This window comes from Furipterus horrens, unplaced genomic scaffold (assembly GCF_987537825.1).
Source record: "Furipterus horrens unplaced genomic scaffold, mFurHor1.1.pri manual_scaffold_2, whole genome shotgun sequence".
In the NCBI taxonomy this organism is placed as follows: Eukaryota; Metazoa; Chordata; class Mammalia; order Chiroptera; family Furipteridae; genus Furipterus; species Furipterus horrens.
The window spans coordinates 70,535,411-70,554,971 of NW_028327172.1; the positions used below are offsets into that span (position 1 = coordinate 70,535,411).

The 19,561-nt window shown below is 36.9% G+C and overlaps 1 protein-coding gene across 1 annotated transcript in view; it reads left to right on the plus strand.

Annotated features, from left to right (window-relative positions):
* Positions 1-4,015: 4,015 nt before the first annotated feature.
* Positions 4,016-19,561, plus strand: part of SESN3 (sestrin 3) — a 67,440-nt gene continuing 51,894 nt past the window's right edge. Inside the window, exon 1 of the mRNA XM_090267839.1 lies at positions 4,016-4,406. Coding sequence (XP_090123965.1) covers positions 4,329-4,406 — 78 coding nt within the window. The 5' untranslated portion in view covers positions 4,016-4,328. The remainder of the gene's footprint in view (positions 4,407-19,561) is intronic.

Genomic DNA, 19,561 nt, shown 5'->3' on the forward strand with positions numbered 1-19,561 from the left:
GATATGCATAGGCTCAGATATGACCGGACAGCTTTAAGGAACTAAAATTGTCTTGTGGATGCCCATAAAAGCTTTGGAAATATCAACCTGGTACTTTGCTTATAAGATTCCCGGCAGCCTTACCAGGTGAGTAAAGTAGGTCAGTTCCTGGCAGGTGCAGGAATCTTAAGATATTTTGGGGACATTGAGAAGAAAGGAACTTACCCAACTCTATAGGTATTGCAGGCAGAGTGTGATGGCAAATCCTTGCCCTGGCTTTTCTGGCCTCCAGATGCCTTTTAAAATTCAATCTCAAGATTTCTTATGGAAATTCCAGCAAAGCAGATTTAATAAGAACATATAAGATTAATTATTATTTATGCTGCTCCTATGTAAATAGAAAGCTAAGTTTATTGAGACTAGACCTATTCTGAGCCACCTGAATCATTGACTCCTGAGATGAGAGACAACTATTTTAATTGAACTGACCTATTCTCAAGACTGAGAATAGTTTCAGTTTCTACTGAGAATAAAACTTATATATAGTAATAATGTCTCAAATGGTCCTTTCCCCATGATTCAATCTAAAAATTCACACAAATGTTGAGCTGACTATAAATTCATTTATAGCAAACATGTCTCTAATCTATATACCCCCTCCCAGGGACATGATAAAACCAAGGAAGGCATTGCCACCTTGGCATCAAGTGACTTTAAAATGTTTTCTTTGATCTGTGATGTTTTCTGAGAGAAAAATCCTGATCAAAAAGGGGGAAATGAAGAATAGAATGAAAAAATAAAAGGGAGTACTACAGTCAAACTGCTAAATTACTAAAATCAAGTAGGTTGAGGTATGAGGAAACAATTCTATTCTTGTTCTAACTGGCCTGGGAACTTAAACATTTTTGAAATTTCCAGTCCTGCGTCAATGCCTAGATATATATGAAACCTCCAGATAACCCTCTGATTATCTCCTGAAGGACTAAGAAAAGAATGTTCAAGTATCCAGACCACTTGATGTTCATCATCCAGACCACTGGTCATGTAGAGGATTACCATTTCGCACCAATCCAGAGGCTAAGATTGCAGGACTACATCTTCTCAAGAACGTACTTTATAATATAAGAACCCTCAGCTTTTCTTTCTTCTTTGGCATTCTCTAGCTATTGCTTAGTTGTGTTTCCAGTTTGCAAACTCTAAGACTTTTAAATAAATATCAATTATTTCTAGCAGCCTCCAGACTCCTTTTGAGTTGGTTTGACAAGTGCGATCCAGGATTTATGTGCAAGTCACCTATTCTCTAAGTTCCATTCTCTTAATGATATCCAGGCTAACTAGGGAAAGAAGGAAGGCCAGGTGAGTAATGGAAGAGAAAGAAAGGGTGCAAGAGCTGAAAATTACCATGAGAGTAGAGAACAAGTTTGATAGGCCTGAGAAGTGGTTGCTGTATATTGAGGATGAATTACTTGATTGAAAATTTCAGGGGTGGAACATAAACACATAAACAGTTCAATATAAGATATGTCACAAAGCAGTATATGGTCAATGGCCAATAAATGGCAATATAGACAATTAATGTTATAAAAAGTTGGGGGAGTTTGGTAGAGAGAAACATCATTAGGTCACATACATGTATCTGACTATATTCATATCAGTGAAGATATTCCTCTAAAACTTCCCTTTAGCAATCTTTATTACAGGATCTAATTGGATAAGGATGAGCTCTGTTGGCCATTCTTTCTGGACTATTTAGTTATCGAAGAACTTAAAGGGCTTCATTGTTAAAGGATTTTATTTATTAAGTAAAAAGAAATGTTATAAAAATAAGATAGAAAATAATTTGAAGTTAAAGTACTATTCGAGAACTTCAATCTCTGCACAAAAATTCACTTCTTTCCTTTAAAATGTATTCACATAAAATCTGCTTTACAAGACAGAACCAGTTTGGAATATAGTCCAAGAAATTTACTACTAAATGGTGACACATAAGTGTTTCACTTTTAGGAAAACCGGCTCTTGCTAACTTTCTTCCTACATTTCTTGGTTCTTTGCATTGAAGGGTATGTGGTAATTTCTCCCTTTTCTTAACTTTCTTGCTTTTACAGTTTCTCCTACCTGAATTTTTAAGCACCTTGCTATTCTAGGCTATATATTCTAGTCTACACAGCATTAAGCGATCTTCAGCTCTGACTAGTTTAATGGATCAACATATTTACCCAATCACATAAGTTGGACCCTTTTGGGGTTTTCCTGTCTATTTTAATCCATTTAAACGCAACACTGACATATTTCCATTTCCTTTGTTCCTTGTGTAGACTTGATATATGCCTGTGGGTCTCTAAAAGGAAGAGGAGGCAGCTGTTAAAAAAATGAGATTGGCAGTTTTAACTACACAATTTGGTAGCTTTGATATGCTAAACTTACTAGCTCTCGCCCCTGTACCTTTCTGATTTTGCATCACAACACCACACTGAATCTCAAAGGAAACCGGGTAGTTTTTTACATTAAAAAGAAAGAAATGCAAACCAGTGATACCGTTCTTTTAAATCATCAAAGATTCATTCTGCAAACTGCAGGCCTTCACAAGTCTGCGTACACTAGAAACCTTTAAAACTGGAGAAGCCGAGAATACTGATTGTGTTTTAAAGAGCGAAAACAGGTGATGTCATAACGCACAGTCCTCTGTGGTTACAGCCAAGGCAGGGCCGGCAGTTGGGGCTCCAGTGAGCACGGAGCTCTGCGTCAGCGGGTGAAGCAAGTTATCTCCGGGGCCCGAAGGAGAAGGGTGAGGATTGAGCACCAATCAGGTTCTCGCTTGGCGCCTGCCTTTGTTCTCACTGGGGAGCCGGTTTAGCTGCGACCGGCGTCGGAATCCGCATTCGACCCGCACGCGCGTTGCTGGGCACCTCGGGAGAACAGGAACAACCTCTGGCCTTGTCTCCTTACCATCCTGTCAGCCAAAGCTTTTCCGAATTACATCTGCCTTCTTTCTCCAGAGCATGAATGCAAAAATCCTGACTCACCATTTTTTAGCTTTGGAAGAGGCCGGTCAAGCCCACTAATTTTAAAACGCAATTTGTTCTCTGAACCTTCCTTTTCAAGCAGGCTGTGCATTCTGCAGGCATCTGACCAGCTGCCTCAGAAAAGACTTTGGGGTGAGAAAACAAACCTGTCTCCTTTGGCCCATTAGTGCTAGTCAAATAAAGGAACTTTCATTACTGAGAGGACCGCCAGAAGGGCTTCAGATAGGAGGAAATCGCGAAACCAGAGTTTTTGTGTCTTTTCCCCCTAAGTGATTAACGGTGTAAATATGCCTCAAATATCACTTGTTCTCCGTCCAAGCCTCAGGTAACTGGTCTTTTGCAAAACGAGGCTCACGATAAATGATGCATAAAGTTCTTAGAGCTCCCTGGATGCAAAGCGCTTACGTGACTGCAGTCTTCTTTACAGCTAAGCTAACATTTGGGCTGAGAGAAAGCCTAACCACTGACGTGATGGTATGAACATTTTAGTTCCCCACCCCCGACTCCCTGCCACCATCCCAACCTTTCTCAAGAAATCAGGAAATATTTAGATCAGTTTTAGATCCTCCAGCGAGCTGCTGTAGCTTTCAGCTATTTATCTCACTCCTGCACCATTTCTGCAGCGATCTAGAGGAGGGGGCGTGGCTTGCCTTCGGGAGGGGCTAAGCTTTCCTTCTAATTTGCATAAACACACCCTCTTCCTCCTACTGGCCGAGCAGCACAAACTGTATTCCCTCCCATCCCACTACCTAACTAACCCGCCATCTCCCTTTAGTTCCGAGCCTCCGAGATAAACTTAACTTGCCCAGAGATTCAAGGCGTTCTCGACCTCTGTGATTGGCCGGCGCAGCGCCCAACCTAGCTCTAGTTGCTTATTGGTAGCGGGCTAGAGCCCGGGGGCGTGGCCGGAGCTGTCCGATTGGCGGGAGGGGGCGGTACCGAGTGTGGAGGTAGTGAAGGTGGTGGGGAGGCGGGGGCGGAGCCGCACTGAGGCTCTGCGGCGGCGGCGGCGGAGGCAGCGGTGGCGGCTGCTCGTCCTAGCCAGGCGGGGGCGGGGGTCTGGAGGATGGAGGCTGGTAGAACAACGGGACGGTGAGGAGCAGCCGCCGCCGTCTCCGCCGTCGCTTCGGCAGCCGCCGCGGTAGTCGCCTGGGACAGCTCCGCTTGCACTCAGGTCATCGCCTCCTATCCCGATATCCCGCCGGAGGAGGCTGAGCCTGAAGCGCGACCGGCGGCGCGGGGACGGTCCGGCTCCGCATCAGCGCGGGAGGCAGCAGTTACAGCCCCGGCCCGGCCCGCCGCCCGCCCTCGGTGCCCGCAGCCAGGATGAACCGGGGCGGTAGCAGCCCGTCGGCCGCAGCCAACTACCTGCTCTGTACCAACTGCCGGAAAGTGTTGCGGAAGGTACGGGCTCGGCCTGAGGTCCGGCTAGAGAGGGGCGCTTCCAGTCCGCCAGGGTTCGAGCTGCTTGGCCCCCAGGCACACTCTTGGGGCGAGGCTCAAAGGGATCCCGGGGCACCTTGCCTGCGTCGAGACCGAAAAGGGGGGCGTGGGTTGAGGGGGGAGGGTTAAGACTGCTGCTGCTTTTATCTCCGCGGGGACAGACGCTAGTCCCGAGGGGTCGGCGGTTTATTTTTTGTAAGGGGAGAACGCAGGACCTGTTCGATCCCTCTCCTGGTGCTGTTAGCGGAGGTCGGTGCGAAATCAGAACAGCCTGGTCTGGTCTTGAGGAACCTGGCTCCCTCTTCGCTGTGGCCGTCTCTTGCGGGTGTTTTTGTTTACTTGGTGCTTCTACCTTCCTTGCGCGCTTTCCCCTAACACCCCCTTTTTACATTCTTCTGATGGTCGTCTTATGTCTATAGCTCAGTCGTGAAGGGAACTGGTAAAGCAGCTTGAACTTTATGCCTATGGGAAGTGCTATTCGACCTTCCAGTTCCTCAGGTTGGGGTTGGGGGAGGAGGAGACTGAGGTAGACGTGAGTTATCCCTTTTTAGTACCCCCCACCTCGCGTTTGTCCAGAAAAATCAGACGCACCATCAGCCTATTGCTTCCCAGAGTGTAACTGATAGAAAGTTTACTCCAGTATTGTTTAGCTTACTTGGCTTAATGGCTCCGTTAACACGGGTAGGGGGGTGTTGGGGGGAGGGAAGTTGTCGCTTTAGACCGAGAAAAGCTTTTAATAAGACTTTAACACTGGCCACTGGGTATTATTATAATCAATTCATTCTTTTCCAAACTCTTATTTTTGCATTACATTAAGTGGAAACATTAGTTCAGGTGTTTCTGTTTGTCCAGTACAAATGAATTAAAATTGCTGAGCTGTGCAAATGCGTCGGGACTGGAAGGTTAAGATGAATAGGGCACCGTTTTTAGTCAATTTCTCTAAATACAGTTCAGCTGGGATTGTTCTTTATTTATTAAGGAAGAAAGAAAGCATGTAAGTAAGCAAGCTCAAATATTTGCGCTCTTTGTCCAAAAACTGTTTTTCTTCCCCTGTGGGTCAGGCCAAGTGCCAATCAAAGTTGTTTTTCAAGCCTTTTTTCCCTGCAGTAGGGCTGCTGCTTTTTTTTTTTTTTTTCTATTTTATTCGAGAGCAAGAAGAAAGCAAAGGGACTACAGATTTGATGTTAATCAAACAGTTAAATATGCCTTAAATTGTGTTTATTGGGAATGTTTTTCTTGAAACAGATTTGTATTAAATGTTCATGTTGAGTATGTGCAGTTATTTTTTTCCATAAACTCTGGAATCAAGTTACAGTTGATACTTGTTCAGCTCATTGTAGGGCAGCTTGTGAGAAATGTAATGGATCAGAAGTGCAGATCAGCTTAGTTGAATGTTAACTCTTTCACTTCAGGGCCAGAGGCATCTGAACTAAGCTTTTTAAAAAATGGTTATTATTTCCTAACTTTAAAAGTGATAGGTTATGTCTTTAACATGAGAAAGTGTTGTTACATGTTTGTTTAAACTCAAGCCTGGTTAAAATAACAGCTAGTTATTTTTTTTTAACTGAATCAGGAAAAAAGAGCTATATTGATTTTGATTTTTTTAATGACTGGCATATTGGTAAGCTAATTAAATGTTTGGAGGTGATATTAGGCTTCAAAATCTATTTCCTTTTATTTTTCTTTTGAGAGAACCATGGCTATGGATCCATCATACTCTGCTAGCATTCTTTGTATCTTTGTCTTAGCTTTTAAGAACCTATTTACTCAGAAAGAACATCCATGTTTTTAAGCATTACTAAAGAAAGAGGTATATGGAAAATGGATATTTACCATTTTCATATTTATAATTGCTATGCATACCTCTGCCAATATTCCAGTTTTTAGTAACTCCAATGGATATTTGATATTGATTCATGCACTTGCATGAAATAGCTGTAGATGGAAATGGAATTGTTTGAGCCAGTTATGACATGACTTGGCAACATTTGTAGCTTGTTAAGAGTATTATTAGTCTTAAATGCTTTTAAAAAATATCAAGTGTTTAGCATTTTAAATTCTTCATCCTAAAAATAGCATGTAAGAGTTTATTTCTAATAGATGGTTTTCTTGTTGATATAACTAAGTAAAATTCATCTACAGTTTTCAAAAATGTGATTCTCTGAATTTATCCTGTTTTCCACTTAAGTACTCAGTAATAATCAAGTGAGTCACAGCATTTTAAATTTTTGTTCAGTGTAGTTAATAATGGAAGAATGAAACTCATGCACACCCAGTGTGGATTACTCTTTGCTGTTCTAATCCTCATTAATGATGGGGGAAGATCCACCTTGATATGTAGCATGATATCTTTTTCTCAAAGTGGCCTAATCTGTTGCAATGTGTTGAATTTGGCAGGGGTGGGGGTGGGGGGGTCTTCAAAAGGAACTGGATTCATCTTCACATGAAGTAACTTAATTTAACCCAATATCTAAAAGTTGAAATTTGTATTTATGAAAATCACATTTATTCTTATAATTTTGATTCAGTGTCCTCCAAACTAAAGAGACTTCTTAAAATGTGGAATATACCTAATTTGGTAACCTTAGGTCAGTAAAAAGAATGGAGAGGTAAACCAGAGGAAAACAAAACTGTCTACAAATCTATAACTCCTATCTATGAAGCCTAACTTGTTCTGTTATCAATGAAATAATTCAATAAAGTTTCTAATAAAAGAGAAAATGCTTGTATTTATTTTGGAAAAGTTAATGAGTTTTGAAGTGTAATACATTTACTTGAAGAAATTCCAGGGACAACTATATAAATTTTAAAGTGGAGTGCCAAACGGCGTTAAGAAAGGTAGGTAACTGTCAGTCCACTCATCTTCCAATAAATAGAAGGTGACATATTATAATGGACTTTTATTAAGCAATTTGTGCTATTAGAGTGAATAAAATTCTGCACGATAAATTAGAGGATTTAACATTTAAAAGTTCTTAATATACTTAGTAGTTTCAGTGGTGTATGTTTGTTGGTTGTTGCACTTTTCCATTTTGCTTACGTAGTCACTTTGACAACTTTTGATGGTTTTATAAGTGAAGAGACTGAAAATAAAATGGGAAATATTGGATTGAACTATGTGAACCTCATTTTTCTAGTCAAAATTGTCAGTTAATAGCAGTTTTACATGGTTCAGCCAACAGAATGGAATTGCTTTGGCTGTGGACTAGTGACTGTATTCTGCCTTGGTTAATCAGGTTTCTTATGTACACAATTTTGATGGTCAAAAGCAATTTTTTACTTCGTTTTATCTTAAATGAACTAAGCAGAGATTAAGCAGTGAATTTATGATAGCGGTTTATTTTACCATGGTTTTCAAACAGCTTTTTAACGGACCCCTAAAATGCATGTGTTCAAAAATGCTTGAGTGGGATTAAATGTTTAAGTTGGATCAAATTTTAATATTGTTTAAAAAGTTATATTTTGTTACAAGATTCTAGTACAGGACTTGAATTAAACCTTGTTCTGCTACCTTTGTACATATATTTGAAAATTTTAGTTAATATGACATTGTTGAGAAGGATTTTCATTAATTATGAAGGCACTGGCCTTTAATTAAAATTTCATTTCTGTACATTTCTACTCACGTTAAATTTTTACTTTTGAGAACACAGAGTTATTGTTATTGGTAGTTGTTACTTTGTCACAAAAACAGATAAAAATAATTGTTGTGTGTGTTTCTGGATTTCATATTTTAGGTTCAATATGAGATTTCATTTGTAAAAGGGATTCTGCTACTCTTCCCATTTCCCCCACCACCAAATAAATTGCTAAAACATAACTGCTAGTGTAGCTCACAATTAGGTCTTAGGTCTTTGAAGCCTGGTTTTCACTGTAAAATGTAGATAATTTTTGCTTACCTTACAGGTAGCTGCATAGCTTGAGAGAAGTAATCCATGTTAAAATACTTTGTAAACCATGAAGTACAACTATAAATATAAGAAAGGAAAAGCCTATTTATTTTTCCTTTTTCCTCATGCCTTAGTACTTTGTGTGTTGTGGCACTATATTTCAATATGTAAATGAATAAATTGGTTATTCTTCACTTTTCTGCCGTGTTTAATTATTGCCTGTAAACAAGAGGCAAATATATAATGCTTTTAGTTAGAATGATCAACATTTTAAAATTTGCATATATGTATTTGTATCTAACTCCTCTCCCACTCCACTTAAATAGTAATCCAGTGAGTAACTTTTGGTTTTTCAAATTATACAATAAAATTGCCTTTGGACACTTCGGCAGATGAGGGAAATTGGTACTAGGTTTGGAAAAACTTAAGAGTTAAGGATGATTGTGTTTAATAGAATTTGGGGCAAACCTAGGGTAAAGCAAAAAAAAAAAAAAAAAATCATTTTAATTTGGGAGAAGAGTTATGGAAGTAAAAGTCTCTCAGTCCCCCGCCCCCCAATTTCTTCATCTCTTTCTTTTTCCCTTTTGAAGGGACCATCACAGTTTTTAGAGTGTATTCACATTATCTCAGTTGATTCTCACAAACTGAGAAAATTGAAGTGGCATGGCCTTTGTCATACAACTAGTAAGAAGTCCATTTAATTCTCATTACTGCTTCTATAATAAATAAAACAGTATTTCAGTTGTCTCCTGCAGTATTCAAGTTGCCTGGGAATATCCCCATTTCCAGCTTCAGCATCTGGGGAATGCCTATAGGTACCTAAAACTCTCCAGGTAATATTGGTTGGATGTATGAATTTTAACTACTCTGACACATTATTGCAGAACAACTGGGAGGAAAGGAGAGGAGTTAGCTGGCTATTTTTATTATCTCTTTAACAGTTGTTTGGTTAATTCCTTCAGATAAAACAGCACTTATCTAATATGATCTTCAGATACTAGTGGTGTCCAAGACCCTTTGGAGACTGAGGGTTCAAAACTATTTTTATGGTCATACTTAATTGTACTTTTCACTGTGTGCAACAGCATTGGAGATAAAACTGTAGTGGCCCCTTAGTGTACGTAAGTCAGGGTAGTGGCCACAAGCAGTCATCATTGTATTCGTCACTGCCATATATTGACTGGGGGAAAAATGCATTTAAGAGTATCTGTTAGGGTAAGTAGGGGGAGAGTTTAGTAAAGGAACTAGTGTAAATAACCCATGGACATGGACAATGGGGTGGGGACTGACTGTGGGAGAAGGGGTGGGCTGGGTGGGGGGGAGTAATGAGGGGAAAAGTCGGACAACTAATAGAAAAACAATAAAAATAAAATTTAAAAATATCTTTTAAAAAGCAATAAGAATTTAAAATTTTAAAATTTTGGCCCTTGAATATTTACCTTTTTAAAAATCTCCTTTGTGACAAAATGAGGGGTATATAAAGCATTTCTGAATAAAAAACTTGTTGTCTCTAGGTAAAGAATGTGTGCAGTTTAATTACAAGCTAAACTAGCCACTTTAAAAATGTAACCCCATTAAAAAAATGTTTATAGCAGTTTTATTCAAAATTTCCCCAAACTGGAAACCCAAATATCCTTCAACAGGTGAATGTAAAACAAACCATGGTATGTCCATACAGTGAAATACTGCTTAGTCATAAAAAGCAACATGTACGAATCTCAAAGACATTACACTGAAAGAAGCCTGTCTCCAGATGTTATATCCTCTGTGATTCTATATATGTGACATTCTGGAAAAGGCAACTCTAAAGGGACAGAGATCATCAGATCAGTGTTTGCCAGGGGCTGCGGTAGGACAAAGGTTTGACTAGAAAGAGGCAGCATAAGGGGATTTAGGGGGTGGGGGGGAATGGAATTGCTGTGTCCTGGCTATGGAGGTAGGTAGACAGATATGTTAAAACACAGAACAACACATACAAAAAAGTTAATTTTATATTTTTTAAAAAATATTAACCCCATTTCTATTTAAAAGAACATCTGTCAGACAAACCGGGTATTCGGTTAAAATTTTTTTTAAAACGAATGTGATCTGCCCTGGCTGGTATGGCTCAGTGGATTGAGCTCTGTCCTACAAACCAAAAGATCACCAGTTCCATTCCCTAGTCAGGGCACATGCCTGGGTCGTGGGCCAGGTTCCCCAGTTGGGGACGTGGGAGTGGCAACCAATTGATTTATCTCTCTCTTCTTTTTCTCCCCTCTCTCTAAAAAGTAAATAACTAAAATCTTAAAAGAAAAAAAAAGAAAAAGATCCTAAAATTCCAAGAAAAAGACACTGACAATATCCATTACTAGTGAAAAAATTCAAACTTTCAAGGAAATATTAGAATTTTGGAAAATTGGTAACTGCCTTCATTAGCCTGAAAGCTTCCCATTTCTTAATGGCATTCTTCCTAAGTGATATTAATGGATATGAATTTTGATGTTGTATAACAAAATTTGACAACATTTAGAAGAGCTGTGTAATTTAACATACTTATCTTCCGAATGACCAATTTATAAAGCTATAGCTACTCAGAGCCTTTCTTTTTTCAGCTAAGAACCAATCAATTAAACACAATGGGCATTATCTTTGCCATTTGACTTTTTTTATCACAGGAAATAAATATTGTCAGTTATTTCTCTTAAATTTTCAGGATCACTTTACTCACTTTTGTGAAAATGTTTATCAAAATCATACATAGGTAAAAGATCCATTCAAAGTACAAGACAGACAAATAAATTTTAATAAAGGAATATAGAAAATTAAGTTCACTGATAGGGTTTCAGATTCTAGATTGCAACTAACCTTTAAGAAGCTCTACTTGTCAAGTTTTGGTGTGGTATTAAAGAAGAGTATTCACAATTATCTTTTCCATTTTTCAACTATATTATCTATATTTTCCTCACTTTAATCAAAGCATATTACAAGAGACTAAATGCAGAAGCAAAGATGAAATTTGGTTATCTTATATTAAACAGATTTGCAAAAATGTAAATGTCACTTCATTGTTTTTGTTTTGGAAAATTTATTCTTAGAAAAATATGTGACTTATGTTTTAACATGTAAGGAATTATTTTAAATGATTCAAACATTTAAAATTTTCTCAGTTTTAATTTCTAATACAGTAAATATTGACAGTTATAACTCACACATAAACAAAAGCTCTTCAGGGTCTTCAATACTTTTTAGAAGTGTGAAGGCATTTCAAAACTGATGTATTTTTGAGAACTACTGAGCAAGAGTTCCTCACAGCAGTGAATAGAACATATAAATTCTTCAAGCTTGTGGCATATCCAGAAAGTCTTTTGTAACCATCAAACACTTTCCCTTCTCCCTCTATCCCTAGGACTGCAATGCTATCCAATTATATTGCATTTATTGCACTTAGCACATTGAATTAGAATTAACAATTTACATATATCATTCCTCTACAAGGCTGCGTCTTAGTTGGGATCTAGTAAATGGAAATTTTATTTTTAGCAAAATAGGATTTTGATGTTAAAATATATTGCACTTATATATAAAAACAGTATATTTACATTGGATACAATATAATTAATAAAATATAACTTTTCTCATTTTCCAAAATATGTCTGTCTGATAACGTCTGTTCTTTACAGATTTTTTTTCCTCTTTATAAGGAATGCTTTCAGAAGTTCAATAGCAAGAATTATTTTGTCATCGTTTTGATCATTTTTTGACCACATTTTGGACAGAGTTTTAATCGGGAGCAAAAATGTTAGTCTACTTCGAGGGTCAGCACACTGGCCCTAGTTGTTGGTTCTTCTAAGAAGTGTAAAATGGCTGTTGCTTTGATATGGACACACGCTTTACCCCCTGGAATCTGCTCGTGTTCTGTAAGGGATGGCTGTTTCAGACTAGTTTAAGGGCATACCTTCCAACTTCCAAGATTCTCTGTAAGCCCTCTCCTAAGGTTTATTTCCCCACAGAATTCTGGCTAAGCCATTTCCTCTTCCACCTCCTCCTCCCCTCTGCTCCCCAAGTCCTTTACTTTGGAAGCCTCCCAAGCCAGCTGTGATATCCTTACCCAGCAGACACTCCCTTGGTAACTTAACCAGAGAATTGTTCGCACGCCTGAACTACCCCTTACCTAGCCGTTACTTTTTAGATCCACCAAGAAGTGAGTCATTCATTGGTCAATGGGCCAGGATATTGACTACCTCCTGAGGCACTCGTGAATATTACAGGATATTAAATGATGGATTGAAATACCTTGCATTTTGCTACTCAAAGCTTCTAATAAGCAATGACAGGCATTGAACTTTATGTTTTGTTAATGATGTATTAAGCATGTATATGAATAAGTATGACCAAATATAAAAATGGCTGATTTAGGGCCTAGAAATTTCTTAACAAGTATAAAATACGTATTTGAATACTAGTTAATAACTACTTGTAATGGAAGTATATATTATCATTTCTAGATACATATTTTATTTTTACATCTTCCTTTATTGCAAAGATGGAACTAATAGGAGAAATGAAATCTCTGTTTGCCAATAATGGAGATATATGTTAGATTTACCTCATGGGTAACTAAAGCTACATTTTGTGGAATGTTACTGTAATTCTCTGGGAAATGCATTTTATAAAATCAGCAATAGTAGCTTCCCTACTGCGTATGTGCCATAGACTTGCTAAATATTTAAACTCTATTACTGTATCACATTTACTCGTCATTATAAACCTATGAAGAAACTAGGTCTCAGAGAACTTTAGTTACTTGCTTAAGGTCAGAGTACCAATAAGTGGCAGACTTTGAAACATGAGTTTCAAAGCCTGGCTCATTTTACAGCTATAAACGCTGTATTGCCTTACATTATACATGTTTTTCTTTCATGCAAAAGACTCTTAGAAAATGTAAAATTAATAAAACAATATAACCTGATTATCTGAGAGATTAATAAGTGATTTCAAATTCAGATATTTTCTACTTTATTTTTAATTAGAAATGCAAAATTTTCCATCTATAGTAAGTCAGTTGAGAAACAAATTGAAGTTCTCATTGTACAGTTTTGACTGCTCAAGCTAGCTCTTTTATCTATATAAAGCTGTTGTTAATTATGTGACCATTCTTTCCTAATCCCAGGATGTACTTTTCCTAATTTCCCAGCAAATTTTGACTTCCTCTTTTTGCCAACCAGTCATTCATGAATCCAATAGCATTGATTCATTCAATATTACTATAGTATCTGTTGCGTAAGACACTATCCAGAAACATTTTGAAGTAAATATTGTGTCTCTTGACTAGACATCTAAGAAGCATTCTCACTTTCTGGTCAATTTTTTGTTGTAAGAAAGTTTTTTATGAGGATAAATAATATGAATACTCATTTCCACCATTCATTTTGGTTTCCTCTGTTAAGGCAAACATAATGGTAAAGGAAGCAAAGAACCCCTGGGACTGGTATCCTTCCACAGGCCTTTCTCTACTTACAGCCCTATAATAAATACAACTGCAGAAGAGTTTCTAATCTTACAAAGGTTTTATCTTGTGGGAAGATGTCATTCTGCTATTTGTAAATTAGAGCTCCTGAGAGTTTTCCACGGAAACACAGTAAGATATCTAGTTAAGTGCCAGAGTACTACTAATAAGACAGGTATAGTCAATAGGCTATAATTTACTAATTAGCCTGGAAACCTAACCACTAGGTGTAACATTGTTTCCAGGGGAAAATACATCCTAAAATATAAGCAACTGACTCACAGGAGTCTGTCTTTCCTAATTTGTTATACTTAGCACTAAAAATGGTATGATTTTGACAAAAAATATTTAATATATTCACTCTGAGTATAGGTTTGGTTATTGTTTGTTGTATCTAATAGAAAAACTGTTAAGGCAGTTGCATTCAATATTAATGTAGGAGTTGAAAGAAAGGGATAAAAATCGGGGGATAATCAGGGCGTTGGGATAACCAAGGACCGTCATCAAGCTGGCTCATCCTTCTTCAGTTTGTCCTAAGGCTTGGGCCCAGCATTTTAAATGAGGCGGTGTATTTTCTGCTACCCATTGTTGTCTTTAAGGTAATGAAAAGTAATCAATTTTAGCTTCCCAGGATATTTCCTTTTTATATGAAATTAGGAATTTAACATGTGTAACTTAATTTTTGGAATAAATTAATAAAGGAAAACAAATAAGACCAGCTGGTTTACTCCACTAAAAAGAGTGAAAACAAAACAAAATCACCTAAGCTAAGGGTACTGTAGCACTAAGCCCCAAATAATGTTAAAATTCTTATATTACTTGAAATTAGTGAATTTTTTAGTTGGGGTATGGAATAACTATTTGTGTTGTGTTATTTTTTAATGGAGTATAAGCTATATAGTTAATCTTCTAAGATATTGTTTTATATTGTATAGCTATTAACTACAAGGTATGTTCTAATATTCCTTAGGCAGAGTGCATTAATTGTTGAACACTCAAGATTAGCATGAACTCATAACTATTCTTTTGATTATGCAATAGACCTGTTTAATGCCCTTAAAAATGAAGGAAATATGCATTTTGGTAAATGAGAATGTAGAAACAGTTCTCTTTTTGGTAAAAACAGATAGACTGCCATTTTATGCCTATTCTATATCTCAACACTAGTACCCTTTAATGGCGTTCATATTCTCAAGTAGTCAAGAACCGTAAAGGCTGTAAATATATATAAACCAACCACTCACACACTACATGAATATCTTTCATTTATTTATTCATTCAACAAACATTAAATGCTTCTACCTATTAGGCACTGAAAGAACACAAACAGAGTGAGGACATCAGGGTTTTTGCCTAAGTAACAATATACATGTGGATCTCACGAAGAGGTGAGATTATGCCCCTCACACACTTTGGTAAACTTTTTCTGTAAAGAGCTAGACAGTAAATCACTTTAGGCTCTCAAGCCTAAAGGACAGCTTAAGTAGTTTTCTCTGTGACACCTACTCATGTCTACCTTTGTATCATGAAACCAGCCATAGCCAATTCATTAAAGAAAGAGTGTGGCTTTGTTCCAATAAAACTTTATTTATGAACATTGAAACTTTAATTTTATGTCATTTTTATTCTTCTGATTTTTTTCAATCACTTAAAAATATAAAACCCATTCTTAGTTCCCAGGTAGTACAAAAAGAGGCAGTGGGTTGGATTTGTCCAGCAGTCAGTAGTTTGCTGACTTCCTGGTACAGAAGTAAGTGCAATGAATTTGGTATCAGAGGCCTAGGTTAGGTGACCTTTCTGAATTGTGTTTTGCTCATTATTAAAATATAGATAGTAATACTTATTTAAAAAGGTTTTCTGTATCATTCTAACTGCACTTTTATTGGTGTGCAAAATTAATCAAAAGCCGATGGTCATTTGTAAAAACTTCTAATTAGAATGACCTGTCTACATAGTACCTGGATAAATACCATATAATTTGGATGGATCCAAAGTAAAACTGAATATGTAGGTATTGAATATACTTGAAAGCACATATATGAGATCATTTAGCACTATAAACAGAATACTTTTTACCTCTTTTGAAATTGTCACAACTTACTTGATTTCAGAAGTGCCATTATGTATTACAGAGCCTTAGATTTTAATTAACATTACATTTTGAGTGTTTTCCAGAACCTAATTTATATGAATGGTTTTGATTGATATGTCATAGTGCTAAATTAATTACTCAAGAACATGAATATATTTTGTGTGGGTCAGCATCCCCATGTTAGGATTTCAGAGCTGTTATTCATACTGTTTTTGAGGTCTCCAGTGAAGATAATATATATGGTAATTGTATAGACATTCTTTGTTACTACAGACCGGCATAGTAGTTTTTCTACAGTAAATAATTTTTAAGTTTGAACTCACTTTCTTACTCCATTAAAAGCTTAATTCTGTAGCTAACTTCTTCAACCAACATAAACATAGTGGCACTCAAGAAATGTGTCACATGATAAAGTAAAACACGTACTTCGGAGCTGTCAAGGGTAAGGCATACCTGAAGGCAGAGATACATGAATGTTGGTGTTGAGTATGAAGAGGGGAGGCAATTCAGTGAAAACAGACACCTCTGATGAGCAGAAGTGATGGTCAGTCATTTAAAAATGGAATTTCCTTTGAAGGGATACTGTTGGGAGCGGGAAGTGGGAGAAGGGGGGAAAAGGTGCAGGGATTAAGAAGTACAAATTGGTAGGACCAAAATAGACAGGGATATTAAGAACAGTATAGGAAATGGAATAGCCAAAGAACTTACATGCATGACCCATGGACATGAACTAAGGTGGGGTGGGGATTTCCTAAAGGAGTGGGGGTACCCGTTGGTAAAGGTAGAAAATTGGGATGACTGTAATAGGGCAATCAATAAAAGATACTAAAAATAAAATAAAAATGGCAAATCATTAGTTACTCAAAATATTTTTATGGAGATGAACTTTAAAAATCTCACACTGAACACTTAATCAGTAAATATAATATGGGACCATTTTCTGGGTTGCATATTTGTAAAGGCATCAGTGTATGATGTTACCTATATGTGAGATTTAATTACACCCAGAGCAGTGACACAGCTGGTGCCATGTGCAAGGTTCAAATCCTATTCAGTCAATCAGAATTTTCATTGAAATGAAGATTGACAACTACGCATTTAATAATGTGTGATTCAAACTAGATCTGGTAGGGTGTTTTTTTGACAGCCTCTTGTTATGATTGCATATTATGATTATATGGGAAAATTAAGTGTATATAATCCATTCCTTGATATGGATTATTTATTCTTGTTCTCTTTTATGAAGTAATTACTAATCTGATGCCCTTGGTTTTAAAAAATAAATTGCCATAATGTATAAGCAACTATTAATGGAAAATATCTTAATTTACATTGATATTAAACTTTTAAAAATAGTACATGTACATGACATCTGTGTTTTTCCTTTCATCCTTTACTCTTGGTCTTTATTAAAACTATTGCAGAGAACATATTTGTCATAATAGCAAGTGAAAAGAATTGATCATTAATGATTATCTTTATGATAACTACATTTAACATCAGATATTTATACAAACAGTTGGATTTTTAAAAATAAAAGTAAGGCCCTGGTGGATGTGGCTCAGTGGATTGAGTACCAGCCTACAAACCAAAGGGTCGCCAGTTTGATTCCCAGTCAGGCACATGCCTGGGTTGTGGACCAGGTCCCCAGTTGGGGAAGCAGGAGAGGCAACCACACAGTGACGCTTCTCTCCCTCTCTGTCTCCTTCCCTTCCCCTCTCTCTAAGAGTAAATAAATAAAAATCTTTAAAAATACTGAGTAAGAAATTAACTTGGGATCCTGCCATCAGTGTGCTACAGGGTGTTTACCTCTTTAATGTTAGTGCCACTAAAGTTTGAACCTGTGTGGTAGTGTGCATTTAATAAGACACTGCATTACCATTCACGAAAGGCACTCTGATATCATACAAATGAAGTAATTTGTCCTCTGGAACTCCTAACTTGTCCATTGCCTTTTCTGTGGCAGGTATTCATTTCATGACCATAAAAGAGGACAGGAGTGCCTTGTTATTATACAAAGTCATTTCCTTTTATTCCATCCTTAGAGTCATTTTAGTGCATTTTTGTGTTCATGGGTAATTAACTATTTGACAGAATTGTTTAGCACTTGAAAACTAAAGTGTAATACAATGTTTTTCCATTGTTGTAGATCGATCAGTTCAAGATAAATTCTGTTGTCAGTTGTAGATCACTCAATTCAAGATACAGGGTTTCTAAAATAAAGATGTAAGTCAGTTGGAAAGTTAGATTAGACTCACAGAAACTTGATACATACCTTTTCTGGAATGTATGTAGTGAGTAATTGCTTTACAGTTACTTCTAAGAAAAATTGACATGAAAAAACTAAATTCCTCCTCATAATTTTATAGTAGATATTTCCTTTTCGAGGCCAGTTGAATTCACAGAGGACACAAAGAATTGACGCTGGTAGGGGTTTATTTTCTTGAACGTCATTGTAACTCAGCAGTTATCCAATCACTGAATAGCAATTTTTAGGAATTAACTTGGTTTTGCTTGACTGTTTGCAACTTGACTCTTTGTTCCCCCACAGACTGGAATTATTGTTTTATTTTAAATGGTTCATTTTTGAAAAGATTGAAGTAATTTTTAAAAAGAGAATAACAATTCTGTGGGCTAGTAAGCTTGTTTAACTTCTAGGACAGTGGTTCTTGAAGTGTGGTCCTGGAACCAGCAGCATCAGCAAAACCTGGGTGTTTGTTAGAAATGCAGAATTTGGGGCCTATTCCAGACCTGCTGAGTTAGAAATTCTGGAGGTGGGGCCCATCAATCTGTATTTAACAAGGACTCAAGTGATCCTGATGCCCTCTAAGGATTGAGAACCACTGCTCTAGGATTATTGGCCAAATGCTTCTACAAGTCAAAATTGTATATATCCAATTTATTTTCAGTATGCACTGTCAGTTGTTTGAGCAGTATGGTGACAAGAGAAAATTGTTTCAAATTAAATTAATACTGATAATATTGGCAGTACCAGCTCTAGAATCAGGGTGATTCAACATTCCTTTAGCCTGTTTTAAAAACATAATTATAAGGCCCTGAGTGCTGTGGCTCAGTGGATTGAGTGTTGGCCTGCGAGCCAAGTGTCACTGGTTCGATTCCAAGTCAGGGCACATGACCAGGTTGCACATCAGGTCCCCAGTTGGGGGCGCAAGTGAGAGGCAACCATACAGTGATGTTTCTCTCCCTGTCTTTCTCCTTTTCCCTCTCTCTAAAAATAAATAAATAATTTAAAAAAACCATAATTATAAATTTGGACCATTAGGTATAATATGCTATAACCTTAAGAAAAATATGTCATTTTATTGTTGCTAGATTCTAAACTTTAGCTTAAGAAAAAAAAAAAGAGTTGAACTTTGAAAGCTTGTTTATGACTGAAAGCAAGTGAAAATTTCTCTTGGAATTGCTAGTTTACATAAAAATAAGCGTCTTAGTACTAACAGTGGTAGATTCTGATGGGTCTTACTATCTTAGATTATTTTTACTTCAAGGAAGATTGATGTTTTAAGCTTTCATGCAGAAGAAAATTATCTTTTGGACTTTTTTGTTTGTTTCCATATTATTTTTCCACTTTTTAAAAGACTTTTTAAAAAGTATATTTTATCGATTATGTTGTTAACAGTAGTCCTAT